The 14,946-nt window shown below is 53.7% G+C and overlaps 1 protein-coding gene across 5 annotated transcripts in view; it reads right to left on the bottom strand.

Moving 5' to 3' along the window:
• The window catches only part of SOX13 (SRY-box transcription factor 13), a 47,112-nt gene that overhangs the window by 11,678 nt on the left and 20,488 nt on the right, over positions 1–14,946 (bottom strand). For 2 of the 5 annotated variants that reach the window (XM_019432513.2, XM_019432530.2), the window contains exon 2: positions 458–656. In XM_019432513.2, coding sequence (XP_019288058.1) covers positions 458–655 — 198 coding nt within the window. In that variant the 5' untranslated portion in view covers position 656. Of the gene's footprint in view, positions 1–457; positions 657–1,303; positions 1,539–6,143; positions 6,340–14,946 lie in introns of those variants that run through there. The other 3 variants (XM_019432523.2, XM_019432503.2, XM_019432494.2) reach the window with 3 other exon arrangements.

Raw genomic sequence — 14,946 nt, forward strand, 5'->3', positions numbered from 1 at the left:
TACATCTCTTGCATGGAATCGGGATTTTTAAGAACTCCGAGAATCCTTATTGCCCGTGTAGCCCACAACGCCTCCATTTTGAGGATGAGGAATTGAGCGACTTCTCTCAGGCTTGGGTAAGAAGGCTGATTTTCTCAAATCATATGCTGGATTACCTGTCTCCCCCACTAGTCCTCAGAGATAAGGATTGGTCACACGTGGGGGAGTAGTTAGGATCAGGTGAGCACGCACAAGATTTGAACCCATGTACCGCTCAGACAGGTGGCGTGACTGAACTTGGCAGTCCCTCCCCACCCACCTGAGCCTCCCCCACCCCCCGCCCCAGAGATAGAGGTTTCTGCTTCCTGTCTGCCCGGAGAGGGGAGGGGGTGCCCGCCCAGCCTCAAGGAGAGGTGTGTGGGCTACGGAGGCAAAGTGGGCACACTGGCCCAGGAGCCCCGGGGAAAGTGCTGGGCACCTGGGCTGGAGCTTGGGAGTCAGCACCATCCTGGGGAGCCCGGGCTGGGTCTCCCGGCTGCGGTTCGGCGGCGGCGGCTGAGGCCTGGAGGGCCTCGTGGCAGAGCTCCCTCTTCCCTTCTGACTTGACGGTGCAGTTCACCATGGTGCCAACGCCATCCAGGGCCAGCTGGGCAGAGCCAGGGCTCCTCATGGACATCCTGGGGGGGGGGGGGGGAGGAACAGCATGAAACGGGTGGCGGTGGATACAGCGACTCCATCATCGCAAAGCGCAAACTTCCCTTTGGAACCCACAGTGAAAAACCAGAAGAGATGCTTCTGCCCCGCACTTTTTCTTCAACAGGAAGGTCTACGGCCAACTGGGCCCAACTTTCAGCAGTCCCCGCCTGGTGCAGTGTTGGGGCTAGTTGGTGGAACGGTCCACCGAGAGAGGGCAGAGATGGTCAACTCGCGGTTTCTGAGCCCATTAAGCCAAAACTGTGTGTGTGTGTGTGTGTGTAATTAGGTACCAAAACTTAAAAATCGTGAGACATCACATGAAATCTGAAATCCGGATTTGAACTTCTCTTGAAATTTGTCCGGGACAATCATTGGCTAGGATTAAGTAGCAGAATCGCAGGTGCTCCCCAAGGACAAGCCAATTTTCCTTAGTCCCTACCACTCCCTACTACCCCCTGAAAGGGGAACCAAGCATCAACTACCCTACACATACACACATTCTCTTTTTTCCGCATAGTAGAGGCAAGACGAGAGCAAACTGTTTTTCATATCCATGTATCCACCAAAAGTGGGAAAATAACAGGCTGAGAGATGCAGAGCTTGAAGAAAAATATTTTCCTAGATCTACCTGGAGTCCCTCATGTAGAGCTGCTCTCATCGCCGCCTATGCATTGGCAATTCTTGGTGTAAGCAGACTATGCTCCCATCACCGCCTCCCCTGCTGTCACCACTGCCTGGACACCTGGGGGATCAAAGGATCCTGGGGAGCGACTGCTGGTGGTCATTCCACCCTCAGAGCCAAAGGAGCAGATGTCTACAGTTCACTTGTTCCCTAGAGTCACTGTGACAAGACCAGTGGGGACACCCAGCAGGAGGCTCCAGGTACCCACAGGCTACTCAACTGGTGGCTAAGTGACCTTGGATAAACGACTGAACCTCTCCACACCTGTTTCCTCATCTGCGAAATGGGCATTCATGAGGACTACGAATTGTTAAAATTTACTTGTCTCTAGGGAGCACCCCTTTGTGAAACCACCTAGTTGAAATGCAGTCCCTACAAGGGGGCCACAGGCTACGCATGGCCTGGGGGCTTGTTTGGAAGCTAGTCGTGGGTCACCCACAAATCAGAAACTCTATGGGTGGAGCAGGAGTCTGTTTTTAACAAACCCTACAGGTGACGCTGCTACCCACTAGTTTGAGAAGCATCGTTAAATACAAATTTTAACCTAACACCTGTGCAAAATTTTTAGGAGGGGGCGTGTAAGACCAAAATCAGATCTAGTAAAACTTCTAAAACTGAGTTGCAGGTGTAATATATAATATTGTATATTCCATCAACTCCATACAATAAAACGTTTCTTGTAACCAGTGACCCAAGAGCCCAGGGACAGGATTTTACATGAAACAGCTGAACGCACATGACAGGTGAAGATGTATTTGATTTGACGCCATCCAGACCAGAGCAGACTCTCCTGCCACTGGGTACCCTGGGGACTGGCACGGGACCCAGGACCGGGCACTGCAGGGTGAGGACGGAGGGGCGGACCCCACCCGAAGAACGCTGACCCCGGGGGGGAAAAGACACGACCCCAGCCGAGCTCGCCCGAGGGCTTTCAGGGCCCGGCCCCAAGGTCCCCTCTCACCACGCAGGGGCCTGGACAGCGTCCAGGAAGCAGGCGGCTCGGCCCATCCGGGCACAGGGAGGGGCGGCGAGCCAGGCCCCGAGCAGGGGGGGGGGGGGGGGGGGCGTGGGGGCGGGGCGGGCGGGGAGGGGGTATTATCCCGAAGCTGAGGGCAGCAATTACATAACAAACAAACCCCGGGCTCAAGCTGTGAATTAATCAAACCGCTGAAAATAAAACCTTCCTCTCAGGAACTTCAGACAAAAGAAATGAAAACAACCAGGCTGGCTGGAAAATAAAAGGCAGCCGCGCTGAAAGGGGGACAAAAGGAAACCAGACAATAGGGTGTTGGACAAAGGCAATAAAGCCAAAGGAAGTGTGACAGGCGAACAATGCGGGCCTGTGGGCTTGTGATCCCCGGCCGCTCCGCGCCACCTCGTCCCACACCCACCGCTCCGCCGGGCGTGGGCGGGCCACCGGGTGGCCTCCGCGCTCCCCACTCGGGTCCTAAGAGGTTTTCGCCTCCATTCGGTCCCAACTTCCTGGCCTTCCAGCTCCTACCTCGAAGCCTTTCTCCCACTGCAGCCCAGAGACCCCAGCGGCACAGCAGGGCGCAGGTTAGACGGGCGGCCGGAAGGCCCCCCCCCCACCGCAAGAGGCTGCCCCGTGCATTCCTCCCCCGCCCCACCTCGGGCGGAAGGTGAAGCCAGAGGAGGTGATTAACAGTCCTAATTAACTCTCGGGTTGCCCTGCCCACTCCCAGAGCCACTCACCACATGCGGCCACTGAGCTTGTAACGCGGCCAGAACCCATGCGCACGGGCTGTCAACGACACCCCGCTTTCGAAGGGTTAGCATGGAAAGCGGAATGCAACCCAGCTCATTAATAAACGGTTATTGATTATATGTTGACACTGCAATGTTTTGGATGCACGGAGTTAAAAGTACTGTTTTCACTGACTTCTTTTTACACTTCTTAACGTGGATGCTGGAGCATTTCAAGTCAGGCAGGAGGCTCACACCATGTTTCTGGCGGACAGTGCTGCACGAGGACATCTCCCTGTGAGCGCTGATGGCCTTTTTACCCACACTTAACCCCGAGGAGTACCTCCAGCGGGGGCTGTGGAGGATCTTTATATTGGGGAGCTTGCCTCCTCCTGGGGCTCCGGATGGCTCATCCTGGCCTCTGGCGAAGCCGCGGTACGCGCAAAGAAAAGGACTCCTGGTGACCAGCCAAGCCGCTCACCAGGGCGTGGTGCCCACCAGACAGCCCTGCCAGACCCTGCTGCCCAGACAAGGGCCCTTCCATTTCCACAGGCGCCTGCCTCAACGTCGGGCACTGGCTCTCGGTTGGTCCCTCTGGACCAACGTTTGTTGACGGAGAAGCAACAGCCCAGACCTGATGGGCTCCTCCCAGGGTCTCACATTCTGGGGGAGAGGGTCCTGGGGCAGCTCCTTCCTTCCTTCCCTCCCTCCCAAGTTCCCAGAGCACAGGCCTGTTCAAAGAGCAGCCCCTTTCCCTGCCCACAGAGACGAGACTCCCCCTGCAGAGGGTCAGTGCCAGGCTCTGAACCCCAAACCATCCCGCTCTCTTTTCCCTGAGTGCAGAGCAAACGTTGCAGGTGATAAAGAGCGAAAGGAGAACCAGGTGGAGGGTACGGAGTCCACGTGCAGTCAGTCCCTGCTCTGCCACTTTGCAGCTGAGGGTCCCTGCACAGGTGCCCCCACCTCTGCAGGCTCTGTTGTAGAACAAAGGTACCTGGGGGTTAGCAGGTGGTCAATGGTACAGAGTTTGGAAAACTCAGGCCTTTGGGTTCTCCAACGTGAGTTCAAATTCCTGCTGTGCCTCCAGCTGACTTGTGTGACCTTAGGCAAGTTCATTAACTCGGAGCTTGTCTCCTCATCCATATAATGGGTATAATAATCCCCAGCTCACAAGTGCCCGAGAAGATTAAATAAGGGGGTGAGTATCCATTAAGTTGTCCTATAGCCCAGGATGGGCTAGACTCAGGTGGTTAAGAGAAAAGTTACCTGGGGTCAGACGGACCTGGGTACAATCTGAAATCCAACTCTCCCCAATTAATTGCCGTGCAATCTTGAGCAAGTGACTTAACCTCTCTGAATTCATTTCCTCCTCGGTAAAATGAGAAGAAAACCCGGCATGAAGGGATGAGCCTTCCATTAACACCCCCGACTCTATAATATGTGCCTGTTTTACATTCTTATGACACCCTAAACTTGGCCTTCAGGACACTTATCACAGTTGGTAATGATACCTTTACGTGCTTATTTCAGACTGCCCAGTAGCCTGGGAACGCACCCCACCCACCCCAGGACACTGTGGAAATATACCTGGTTTTGCTCACCACTGTAGCCCCAGAGTCTAGCACAATGCCTGGAGCATAGTAGGTGCTCAACGAATATTCATACAAGGAGTGGAGTATACAGCTCAGCAAAACAGCACAAGGCAGACCTGGACACATAATAAGCAACAGCTACGACAAATCTTCCTCCGCTTGTGACGGGGTTATGTCCCAACAAACCCATTGGAAGTTGAAAAGATCGTTAGGTCGAAAATGCATTTACCCCACCTAACCTACCGAACATCTTGGGCTTAGCCTAGCCCGCCTTAAGCGTGAACACCTGCTTTCGCCTACAGTTGGGCAAAATCATCTACACAAAGCCTACTGTAGAATAGCGTTGACGAGCTCATGTAATTTACTGAATATGGCACCAAAAAGGAAAAAACAGGCACAGAATCGTTGGAAGTGTATCTGGTGGCTACCTGGGAGCTGCCACTGGCCAGCATCACGACTCTGCATCATAGGGTAAAATCGCCAGCCTGGGAAAAGATCAACATTCAAAGTATCGTTTCTACTGAATGCGTATGGCTTTCTGACCCTCATAAAGTTGAAAACTCCTAAGCTGAGCCATCATCAGTCAGACCATCTACGTTATCATCGGGTAGAAGCTGCCTACACATCACCCAGCCTCCAGCTAGCCTCAGCTGCCTCCCCCTCACATCTAAGCTCCTACAGGCTAGCGAACTAAATCCCCCCGGCACCAAAGGAAACCCCTTCCCTTTGCTCTTACCTTGGGACAGGTAAGAAACTCTTTCCACCCCTTTTGGATTTAAAGACCCTATTGGGGGACGCCTGGGTGGGTCAGTCGATTGAGCGTCCGACTCTTGATTTTGGCTCAGGTCATGATCCCAGAGTTGTGGGATTGGGCCCTGCATCGGATTCCTCGCCGAGTGTCGAACCTGCTTGAGATTCTCTCCCTCTCTCTCCCTCGCTCGCACTCTCCGAAATAAAAAACAAATAAATAAAGACCCTATTGGGAGTCTTAAATCTCTTCTTTTCCAGACTTAAAACCCCTTCGATTTGTTTACCCCTTCTTCAAAAAGCACGCGCCATGTTTCCATTACACACGTGGTTTCTCAGGAGGCTTGAAGGTCAGCAGCTACACCTGCCCCTCTCCCCAGAGGTCTAAAAGCCAAAGGACCCTCGGCTCCCGCGAGCTGTGAGTTGCTGGGCTCCCCCAGGTCCCGGTCAGAGGTCACAAGTCCACAGTACGTACACTCCCGGCGGCCTCCCACCCAGGAAGTGCTCCTGTGAACCCGGTCTCCACCCCCTCTTGCCCAGCCTCACTCGTATTTTATACATGGAGAAACCGAGGTTCAGCTCACGTGGCTTGTTTCGGCAGTACCGCTTCTGGGCTAGAGGCAGGGTGTAGGGACACGGAACCAGCTGGGATACAGATCAGCACCCCTGCTCTCCCCACCCTTCCCTTCTAGGGCATCCACTCCCCAGGCCCCCTGCAGCCTTCCTCCTGGGCCTTCTCTCACCTGAGTATCTGTAAGAGGTCAAGGCCTCTGGGGGAGAGGGCTCAGGCCATCCTCACCCCTGATGGGCCAGAGCCTTGAGTCTGTGAGCCGGCGGCAGAGAGGCCCCAGGCCAGAGCCCAGCGCCCGGCACGAGGCACAGAGAGACGCCTGCACTCCAGAGGGCCAGCCGCTCAGAACAAGGCTCTTATAGGACAAAGCTGACTGCAGGTGCCGGTCCTCTCTCTTTTCTCCTCCCCACAACCAACCCTCTCCTGGGCCCTCCGACCCCCACCCACGGGCGCACGCGCACGAGCCCCTTTCTACCCAAAACAAATCACCAGCCGCTTCCTCTCCCGGATCAGCCAACGACCGGCCCAGCTGGATTGGAATCAAAGGAGTCTGCACCCTCAGCCCTTCCTCCCTCTACAACGACAGCCCCCTCCCCGCAAAAAATATCTAGATGCAGATAAAGATAGAGATCCAGTCATCGGAGCATGACGGGTGACTCAGACCCAGGGGTACAGGAAGACGGCCTGAGCAGACAGGCAGACCCCCCAAGGAGGGCCATGACTACACTTCCCCACCGGGCACACGCCAAGCCTGCAGGCCCCCCACTCCAAGCTCACTGAGCCCACTCCAAGGGGCGCCGCCAGGGAGAGATCCACTCGGCAGGGGTGGGGCAGGGCCTGAGTCCCAGGGGAATGTCACTTCCTCTCAAAGCCCCAGAGAGCTGAGAGCCTCAGGCAGCCCTAAACAATAGCCCGAGGCGTGGGTGCCCAGAACGGTGCCCCGGTGCCACATCCTGCCATTCTTCTCCCAGGCCGCACCCTGCCACCCTTCCTGGCTACGCCCGATCCTATCTCTGATGTTTACTCAGAGCTGGGAGCTGGGCTGGCTACAAGGGTGGGGAAAAGCTTTCCTGAGAGGGCCCCCTCGCCCTCTCCAGCCTCTGCGGGCCCCAGGGGTACCGGGTCCAGGGCGTGCGCCGCTCTCTGGTCTAGCACAGCTCAGGAGAGGGTCACAGACAATACCCCCAGTCCCTGGGCTGTTCTGGGCAGGCCAAAGCGGTATTCACCTGACAGAGCAGCCGATACCAACCGATGGAAACTTCTGAGTTCCCGAGCTCCTATCCTCCAGCCGATGAGAGCCGGCAGGCTCCCCCAGAAGCCCAGATCCAGCCTGAGTTTCATGACCGCCAGTTTGAGTTGAACCCGGGGCACAGAGGACTGAAGGAGCCAGGGAGAGACCATAGCGGTGATGGTCCCATCCATGGCTCCATCTGGTTGTCCCAGGTCTCTGAGGCACCTGAGTCTTTTTCCAGCCCGGGATGAGAGCCCAGGAAAAGACGGGAGGGGGCAGGGGGGCAGCTTGGAAGTTCTGGTGAGGTTCCAGTGGGATGCATGCCTGGGGAAAACTGAGAAGTAAACAGTGTTTCCTGGAGTCCCTTCTCTGGGGGCCCTCCTGCCTTTGTGACTGGATCTGTCTCCAGCCCACCGAAAGTGCTAGGGGGCCCCTGCAGTCCTGCTCTTGTCTCCCGGTGACCAGGTCTAGGCCTATGTCCCAGACAGGGGAATGTGTCTGGTCTTCTGCACCAGCCATGCCCAGCCCAGGGCTGGCACACCGCAGAAATGGTGCAGCCGGGGCCGACTGGCTTGGCAAAGGCCTCCCTTTGGGGATAGCCCCGAACATTAACCAAGGGAAGGAGAGGCTAAAGAGCATTCAAGGGCACAGCACTCACTCCAGCTGCAGGCACTGAGTGAGGAGCTCACCGCACATTTCCCTGTCCTCCCCAAGGCCCGGCAGAGCGGGTGTCTGAACGCAGGCCTCAGTGATGCCCAAAGCGACATCGTTCCCTATCAGCCAACACGCCGTCGCTCTCCCTCTACCCCAGATAACAGGATCCGGTCCAGCACAGACAGACTGGCCACTGTCTTCAACGCTCAGAGGATTCTAGTTGTTTTTGACTTGAGTCACGGCCAAGGAAGAATTAGTCAAAAGAAATCAAGGCTGCTTTGAGAACCTGGAGAAAAGACTCGACCTCTCAAAACCTGAGTTTCTTCATGTGAAAGTGGAGATCCCAATACCTACTTTGTGATTAGAAGGCAGCATATACTCAGAGAACCTGGCACAGAACGTATGTTCAGCGGGAGGAGGAAGAGACCTAAAGCAAGGAGTGTCTCTCCCCCCTCCCTCCTTGGCTTCCCTCCCCAGCATGCCTGGCAGGTCCCCAGGCTCCCCTGTCCCCACCTCTCCGGGAGGCAGGAATACAGGGGTGACCCTCCAGCACTGCTGGGAAGTGTCCTGGCACAGAAAAAAGAAAATGATCTTTGGGACGCCTGGGTGGCTTAGTCGGTTAAGCATCCGACTCTCGATTTCAGCTCAGGTCATTGCTCATGAGTTCATCTAATGGTTCATGAGTTCGAGCCCCACATCAGGCTCTGCACTGATAGAGGGCAGCCTGCTTAGGATTCTCTCTCTCTCTCTCTCTCTCTGCCCCTCCCCTGCTTGCTCTTTCTCTCTCTCTCTCAAAATAAATAAATATTAAACAACAAAAAACCAAAAACAAAGAAAGAAAAGAAAATGGTCTTTGTTGCCAACCAGACCTGTGTCTGAAGCCTGGCCCCTCCTCATACTGCTAGCTGTGTGACCACAGGAAGTTTCTGCTTCTCCATCTCTAAACTGGAACGAATAATAACTATCTCATAGAATTATTCAGGGGACCCAATGCGATGTTTGGAAAAAAGCAAGAAAAACCAACCAAGCAAAAAAACCCCCAAGTTTGCACCCTGAGTGCCCCCATCACCCTTTGGGGAAGGCTTCCCCACCCCCACGTGGTCACACACAGAAGACCCACAGGGCAATGGGGCGCATCACCCTCTTCCTTCTCTATCTGTTCCCAGCAGGCCTCCCTCCCTTTGGCCCTGTCTCCACACCCCGCTCGGGTGGGTCTGAATGTTCCAGCAGTGTCCCCAGCTACCCCGGAATCTCCCCTGGCCTGAGTCAGGCACCCAGGCGCCACAGAGTGAGGACAGGCCGAAAGAACCCGGATTTGCCAAGGAAACCCCACGTAGTCGGGGCCACTGCTTATCTGGCCACGCCACTGCACCTTCCCTTCCCCGGCTGATGACACAAAAGCTCTGCAGCACTCAGGAGCTCCCTCCTTTCCTCCGGAGCCCACGCAGATCAAGTGTTGTTCTGTTAACCCCTGCAGTCCCCTGCCACCCCCAGGAGGGGACAGGGGCGAGTAGGAACAGCCCGAAATATCCACGGTTACCCACCAGGCTGGGCGAAGCGTCGGCCTGGTCAGCAATTCCTCCCAGCGGTGCCAGGGTGGGCCGGGTAGCCCTTGGCTCTTGCTTTTGGCGTCAAGTCTAAGCCACGTGGGCCAGCGCACAGTTGGTTCAAACCCCGCGCCCCCCTCCCTAGGGGCATGGGTAGGCCAAGCATTCAACTCTCCTGGGACTAGTGACCAACAGCCGGTGGGGTGGCGTCGAGGCTTTCCCAGGACAGGCCCGGCACCTGCACACAGCCGTGCTGAACCCCCGCAACGGGCATCCTCATCAGAATCTGAAGTTGGGGGGTGAGGGAGCCGATGAGTGGCTGGGGGAGGGGGGCGGGGGGGGGGTCACCCAGTTCCATACTGTTCCGCGTGGGAACGCAACGAATGCCTGACACTTACCCTCTTTACACCTCAGTTTCTTCATCGGTAAAGGGGGCCAAAGAGACCCCACTCTCACGGTTGTTGGGGAATTAATGAGTAGCGAACATCACTACTGGCTCAGTCAGAAGAGCACGCGACCCTGGATCTCGCAGCCGTTAAGTTTGCGCCCCACGTTGGATGTAGAGATTACTTTAAAAATTAAATCTTAAAAAAAAAATTTTTTTTTAAAGCTGGGGCACCTGGGTGGCTCAGCCGGTTAAGCGTCCGACTCTTGGTTTCGGCTCAGGTCACGATCTCGCAGTTCGTGAGTTTGAGCCCCACGTCGGGCTCTGTGCTGACAGCTCAGAGCCTGGAGCCTGCTTCAGATTCTGTGTCTTCCTTTCTCTCTGCCCCTCCTCTGCTCACACTCTGTCTCTCTCTCTAAATAAATAAATAAATAAATAAACATTAAAAAAAATTTTTTTTTAATTTTTTAAAGCTTATTTATTTTGAGAGAAAGAGAGGGAGAGAGCATGCATGAGAGAGGAGGGGCAGAGAGACAGAAGGAGAGAATCCCAGGCAGGCTCGGCATGGTCAGCAAAGAGCCCCACACAGGGCTCAAACCCACAAACCAAGAGATCATGACCTGAGCCGAAACCAAGAGTCAGACACTTAAGCAACCAACTAAGCCACCCGGGTGCCCCTAAAAATTAACGCTTTTTTATAGAGGACTTTTTTTTTTTAACGTTTATTTATTTTTGAGAGAGAGAGAGAGGAAGCACAGAAGAGGGACAGAGAGAGAGGGAGAGAGAGAATCCAAAGCAAGCTCCAGGCTCTGAGCTATCAGCACAGAGCCTGACTCGGGGGCTCAAACCCACGAACCGTGAGATCAAGACCTGAGCCGAAGTTGGAGGCTTAACTGACTGAGCCACCCAGGCGCCCCCAAATTAAAGCTTTTTAAAAAAATAATAAGTAGTGTACAAGAAATACTCAGCAGAATGCTGGGCGCAAAGGAGACGGGCACTTCATCTTGTTGAGGTTGAATGAATGAATGAATGTGCCCCCAGGGAACCTCCGCTAGCCAGAGTGCTCAGCCCAAACCAGCACAGGTTCCAGTCGCCCTCCTTAAAGTCACTTCAAACACCAGCCTCCACACATGTCTACGCCCACGGCCCCCTCTCAGCGTGGGCACCTCCACACTGCATCCTGGGATTGGATCCCCGAGGGCTCAGGAAAAAGCACCTGACTCTCTTCCCTCTTCCTGCCTCAGCCACTCACTGCAGGGGCAGGTGACTGGGACGGGTAGCTGGTGCAAGAGAGAGGATTCGGCAAATGCCAGTCACCGAGAAAGAAGGCCACCAGGCAGTGTCGACAGGAAGAGAGCCTGGAACCCAGAAGGCCAGCATGCGAGTAAATCAGCAAATCCACTTTGGCCTCATTCTCTCCTCCCTGGGATGTACCTCCCCCGCAAGGAGCCACAAGAGAGAACGGAGAAAGACAGCGAGAGAAGGTCTGGGGGTTTCCCGAGCAATTCAAGCATCTAGCTCCCCAGCTTGAGCAGCCGGTCGAGGAACCAGGTGACCAGCGGCACTGAGGTCATGGGGGCGGGGCCCCTGGGCTGGACCTGGGCACCCTGGCCTCACCGTTAGGCACCGGCTCAGGTCTGCGGCTTCCCCCGTCGCCTCCCCTTCCCCCGTCGTCTCCCCTTCCCCCGTCCCACGGCTTCTGGGTGGGATGCCACCTGTGCCTTGTGTAAGCCTAATCACCACCATCTCCCCCAAGACAAGCTCACTCATCGGAAACCCCAATTCAGCGGCTCTTGCTCAAGCAGCATTCATTCTGCAGGCGAACAAAGTGTTCCGTTCTTTTTCTCCGCAAAGGCCGTGTTTCCTCCCCCATTATCTACCCCATCGGCAGCCAAGCCTGCCACAAAAGCAAGATTTCTTCTTTCTTTTTGTTATTTTCGTGGTCTCTTTTATTTATGGGTGGCTGTTTTTTCTTGGCTTTGGCTCCTTTTCAGAAGGGCAGGGAAGCAAGGGGAGGAGAGCAGCATGATAGGGAATCTCTGATTTCACCCCAAATGCTCATCAAACGGCCCCCCCGTGCAGCCGCCTGCACCCCAGTCTGCCTGCATCACCAGCACCCTTTGGAAACGGAAGCAGGACCACTTCAACGGAAGTCATACTGGCAAAGCGGTAGGATGAGGTGATTCTGGGAAGGACCCTGATATCTGGAGCTCACAATGCTAATAATAAGATAGTAAGGGGGACAGTCAAAATAACGGACTAGTGATGGGCACTGACCAATTAGATGGGACAATCAGATGAGGTGGCAGATGCTGACCACAAACAACTGGTTGACACGCTGGTGTGTATCAGCTGATGAAGACCCCCTCTGATCGTAGCTAACGTTAACTGAGCATTTACTATGTGCCAGGCACCTTTCACATATTAATTTATTTAGGTTTCATAACAATCAGGGGTAGATGGTATTATTACCTCCATCTTAGGTGGAGAAACCGAGGCCTAGAGGTGATTTTTTTTAACGTTTTATTTATTTTTGAGACAGAGAGAGACAGAGCATGAACGGGGGAGGGGCAGAGAGAGAGGGAGACACAGAATCGGAAGCAGGCTCCAGGCTCTGAGCCATCAGCCCAGAGCCCGACGCGGGGCTCGAACTCACGGACCGCGAGATCGTGACCTGAGCTGAAGTTGGACGCTTAACCGACTGAGCCACCCAGGCGCCCCGGCCTAGAGGTAATTTTGAGCCCAGCAGCCAAGTATCAGAACCCAGCTCTCAAACACCAGGAACGGAGCACACAATATGCTAAGTGTCACGTTTAGGGATGAGCTCTTTTAATTCTTTCAACAGTCCTGGGAATAGTCACACCACTTGCAGAGATAAAGCGATCCAAAGCCAGCGTCCCTACCACGGTATCTTCCGGGTGCATGAGAGGCAGCATTCCGGAAGGCACAGGGCTACTGTGTAACCTCCCTTCCGGTTACAGCTTCTTTGTTTTCTGGCCTTCTTTCCGTGCCACCTGTCCCCACGCCTCCACACCTGCTGCCTTAGCTTCCCACCCATGCCGTGCTCAACGGCATCGCGCAGAACTGACTGCTTCATAGTCCCTTGCAACACACATGCCTAACGAATGGTTGCACTCATTCTTATTTTCTTATCCTTTTTCCTGAATACAAAGGATATGTGCTCATTGTAGAAAATCTGCAAAATTTAGGGTAACAGAGAAATTTGAAAGTCACCCATTTCCCACCAATCTGGAGGTGGCCACTGAACAGAATTTGGCAGGTTTCCATCAAATCTTTTTTTCTATGCAGTATTCTTTTCCCCTATTGAGCTCATAAGCAAGTTTTATACTACTTTTCCCCTCACTTAATAGTCTGTCATGGGGCGCCTGGATGGCTCAGTCGGTTAAGCATCCAACTCTAGATTTTGGCTCAGGTTATGATCGCGTGGTTCGTAAGAGTCCACATCAGGCTCTGCGCGAACAGTGGGGAGCCTGCTTGGGATTCTCTGTCTCCCTTTCTCTCTGCCCCTCCCCAAATTGCGTGCGCGCTCTCTCTCTCTCTCTCTCTCAAAATAAATACACTTAAAAAATAAAAAACAGTCTATCAGGGGGAGTCTTCATGTTCCTAAAACATCAGAAATTACTGAAAAAAAATTTTTTTTTAATTCTTTACAAAGTCGACTGTAATGTTTGCACATCCTCCCCTCTATGGCTGCATCACAATTTCTTTTTAACCAAAGCACAGGGTTGAAATGGATCAACTCTTGAAATTTTCTGTTAAACCTCTCCGCCCTCAAAGTCACCCACTCCCTGGACACCTCTGGTGGGTCACGGCCATTCGGCTCCCGCGACAGATGGGAAGGAGAGCACCCTGACAATCTGAGGACGGACAGGGCAAGGCAGCGGAAGGACGTCACCTGCCCCCTCCTGATAGGCTGGGGACAGAGTAGCAAAGGGAGTACAAGATGGAGGGTGGAAAGATGGGGGCCCGGAAGCTCGGGCCCAGGGTCTGACGGCTTTGACTTTGGGGAAGGCCTGCCGCAGCATTTCTCAGGGCCTTGACTTCCCCAAAAAAGATGGAGAACTACCATGAGATACCACTTTACACCCACTAGGATGGATTATTTTTCTATTTTTTTTTTAATGTTTATTTATTTTTGAGAGAGACAGAGAGAGAGCGCGTGCGAGCAGGGAAGGGCCAGAGAGAGAGAGGGAATGAGACGGGAATCCCAAGCAGGCTCTGCATTGTCAGCGCAGAGCCCGACGTGGGGCTCGAACTCACAAGTTGCGAGATCACGACTTGAGCCAAAACCAAGAGTCAGACGCTCAACTGACTGAGCCACCCAGGCGCCCCAATGGATTTTTTTTTTTTTTTAAAGAAGTATTGGCAAGAATGTGGGCAGTTGTTGATGGGGATGTAAAATGGTGTGGCCGCTGTGGAAAACAATATGGCAGAACCCCCCCACCCTCCAATTAAACAGAACCATATCCATCCAGCAATTTCACTTCTGGAATATACCCAAAAGATACACCCAAAAGATGTGAAAGCAGGGTCCATGAAGAAATATTGTACACCCACGCTCATCACAGCATTACTCACAACATCCAAAAGGTGGAAAAACAACCCAAGTGTCTATGGAAGGCTGAACAGACGAAATGTGGTGTGTGTGTGTGTGTATAATATATGTATATAATAAAACAGACTGTTATCAGCCTTAAAAGGAAGGTAATTCTGACACCCGCTACAATGTGGATGAGCCTTGAAAACATTATGCTAAGGGAAATAAGCTAGACACAAAAGGACTAATATTTGGTTCTGCTTATATGAGGTAGGAATAGTTAAATTCATAGAGACAGAAAGTAAAATAGAGGTTACCAAGGGCAAGGAGAGGGGGAAGGGGGAGTTGTTCACTGGGTACAAATTTCAGTTCAGGAGGACGCAAAATTCTGGAGATGGTTGGTGATGATTACACAACGTGAAATGTACTCGCTGCCCCCAAACTGTATAATCAGAAACGGTTAAAATAATGGGGCGCCTGGCTGGCTCAGTCGGTTGAGCATCCCGCTTGGGCTCAGGTCATGATCTCACAGTCTGTGAGTTTGAGCCCCGTGTAGGGCTCTGTGCTGACGGCTCAGAGCCTGGAGCCTCCTTCAGATTC

This window comes from Panthera pardus, unplaced genomic scaffold (genome assembly GCF_024362965.1).
Source record: "Panthera pardus isolate Hobbes unplaced genomic scaffold, ASM2436296v1 HiC_scaffold_21, whole genome shotgun sequence".
NCBI lineage: Eukaryota > Metazoa > Chordata > Mammalia > Carnivora > Felidae > Panthera > Panthera pardus.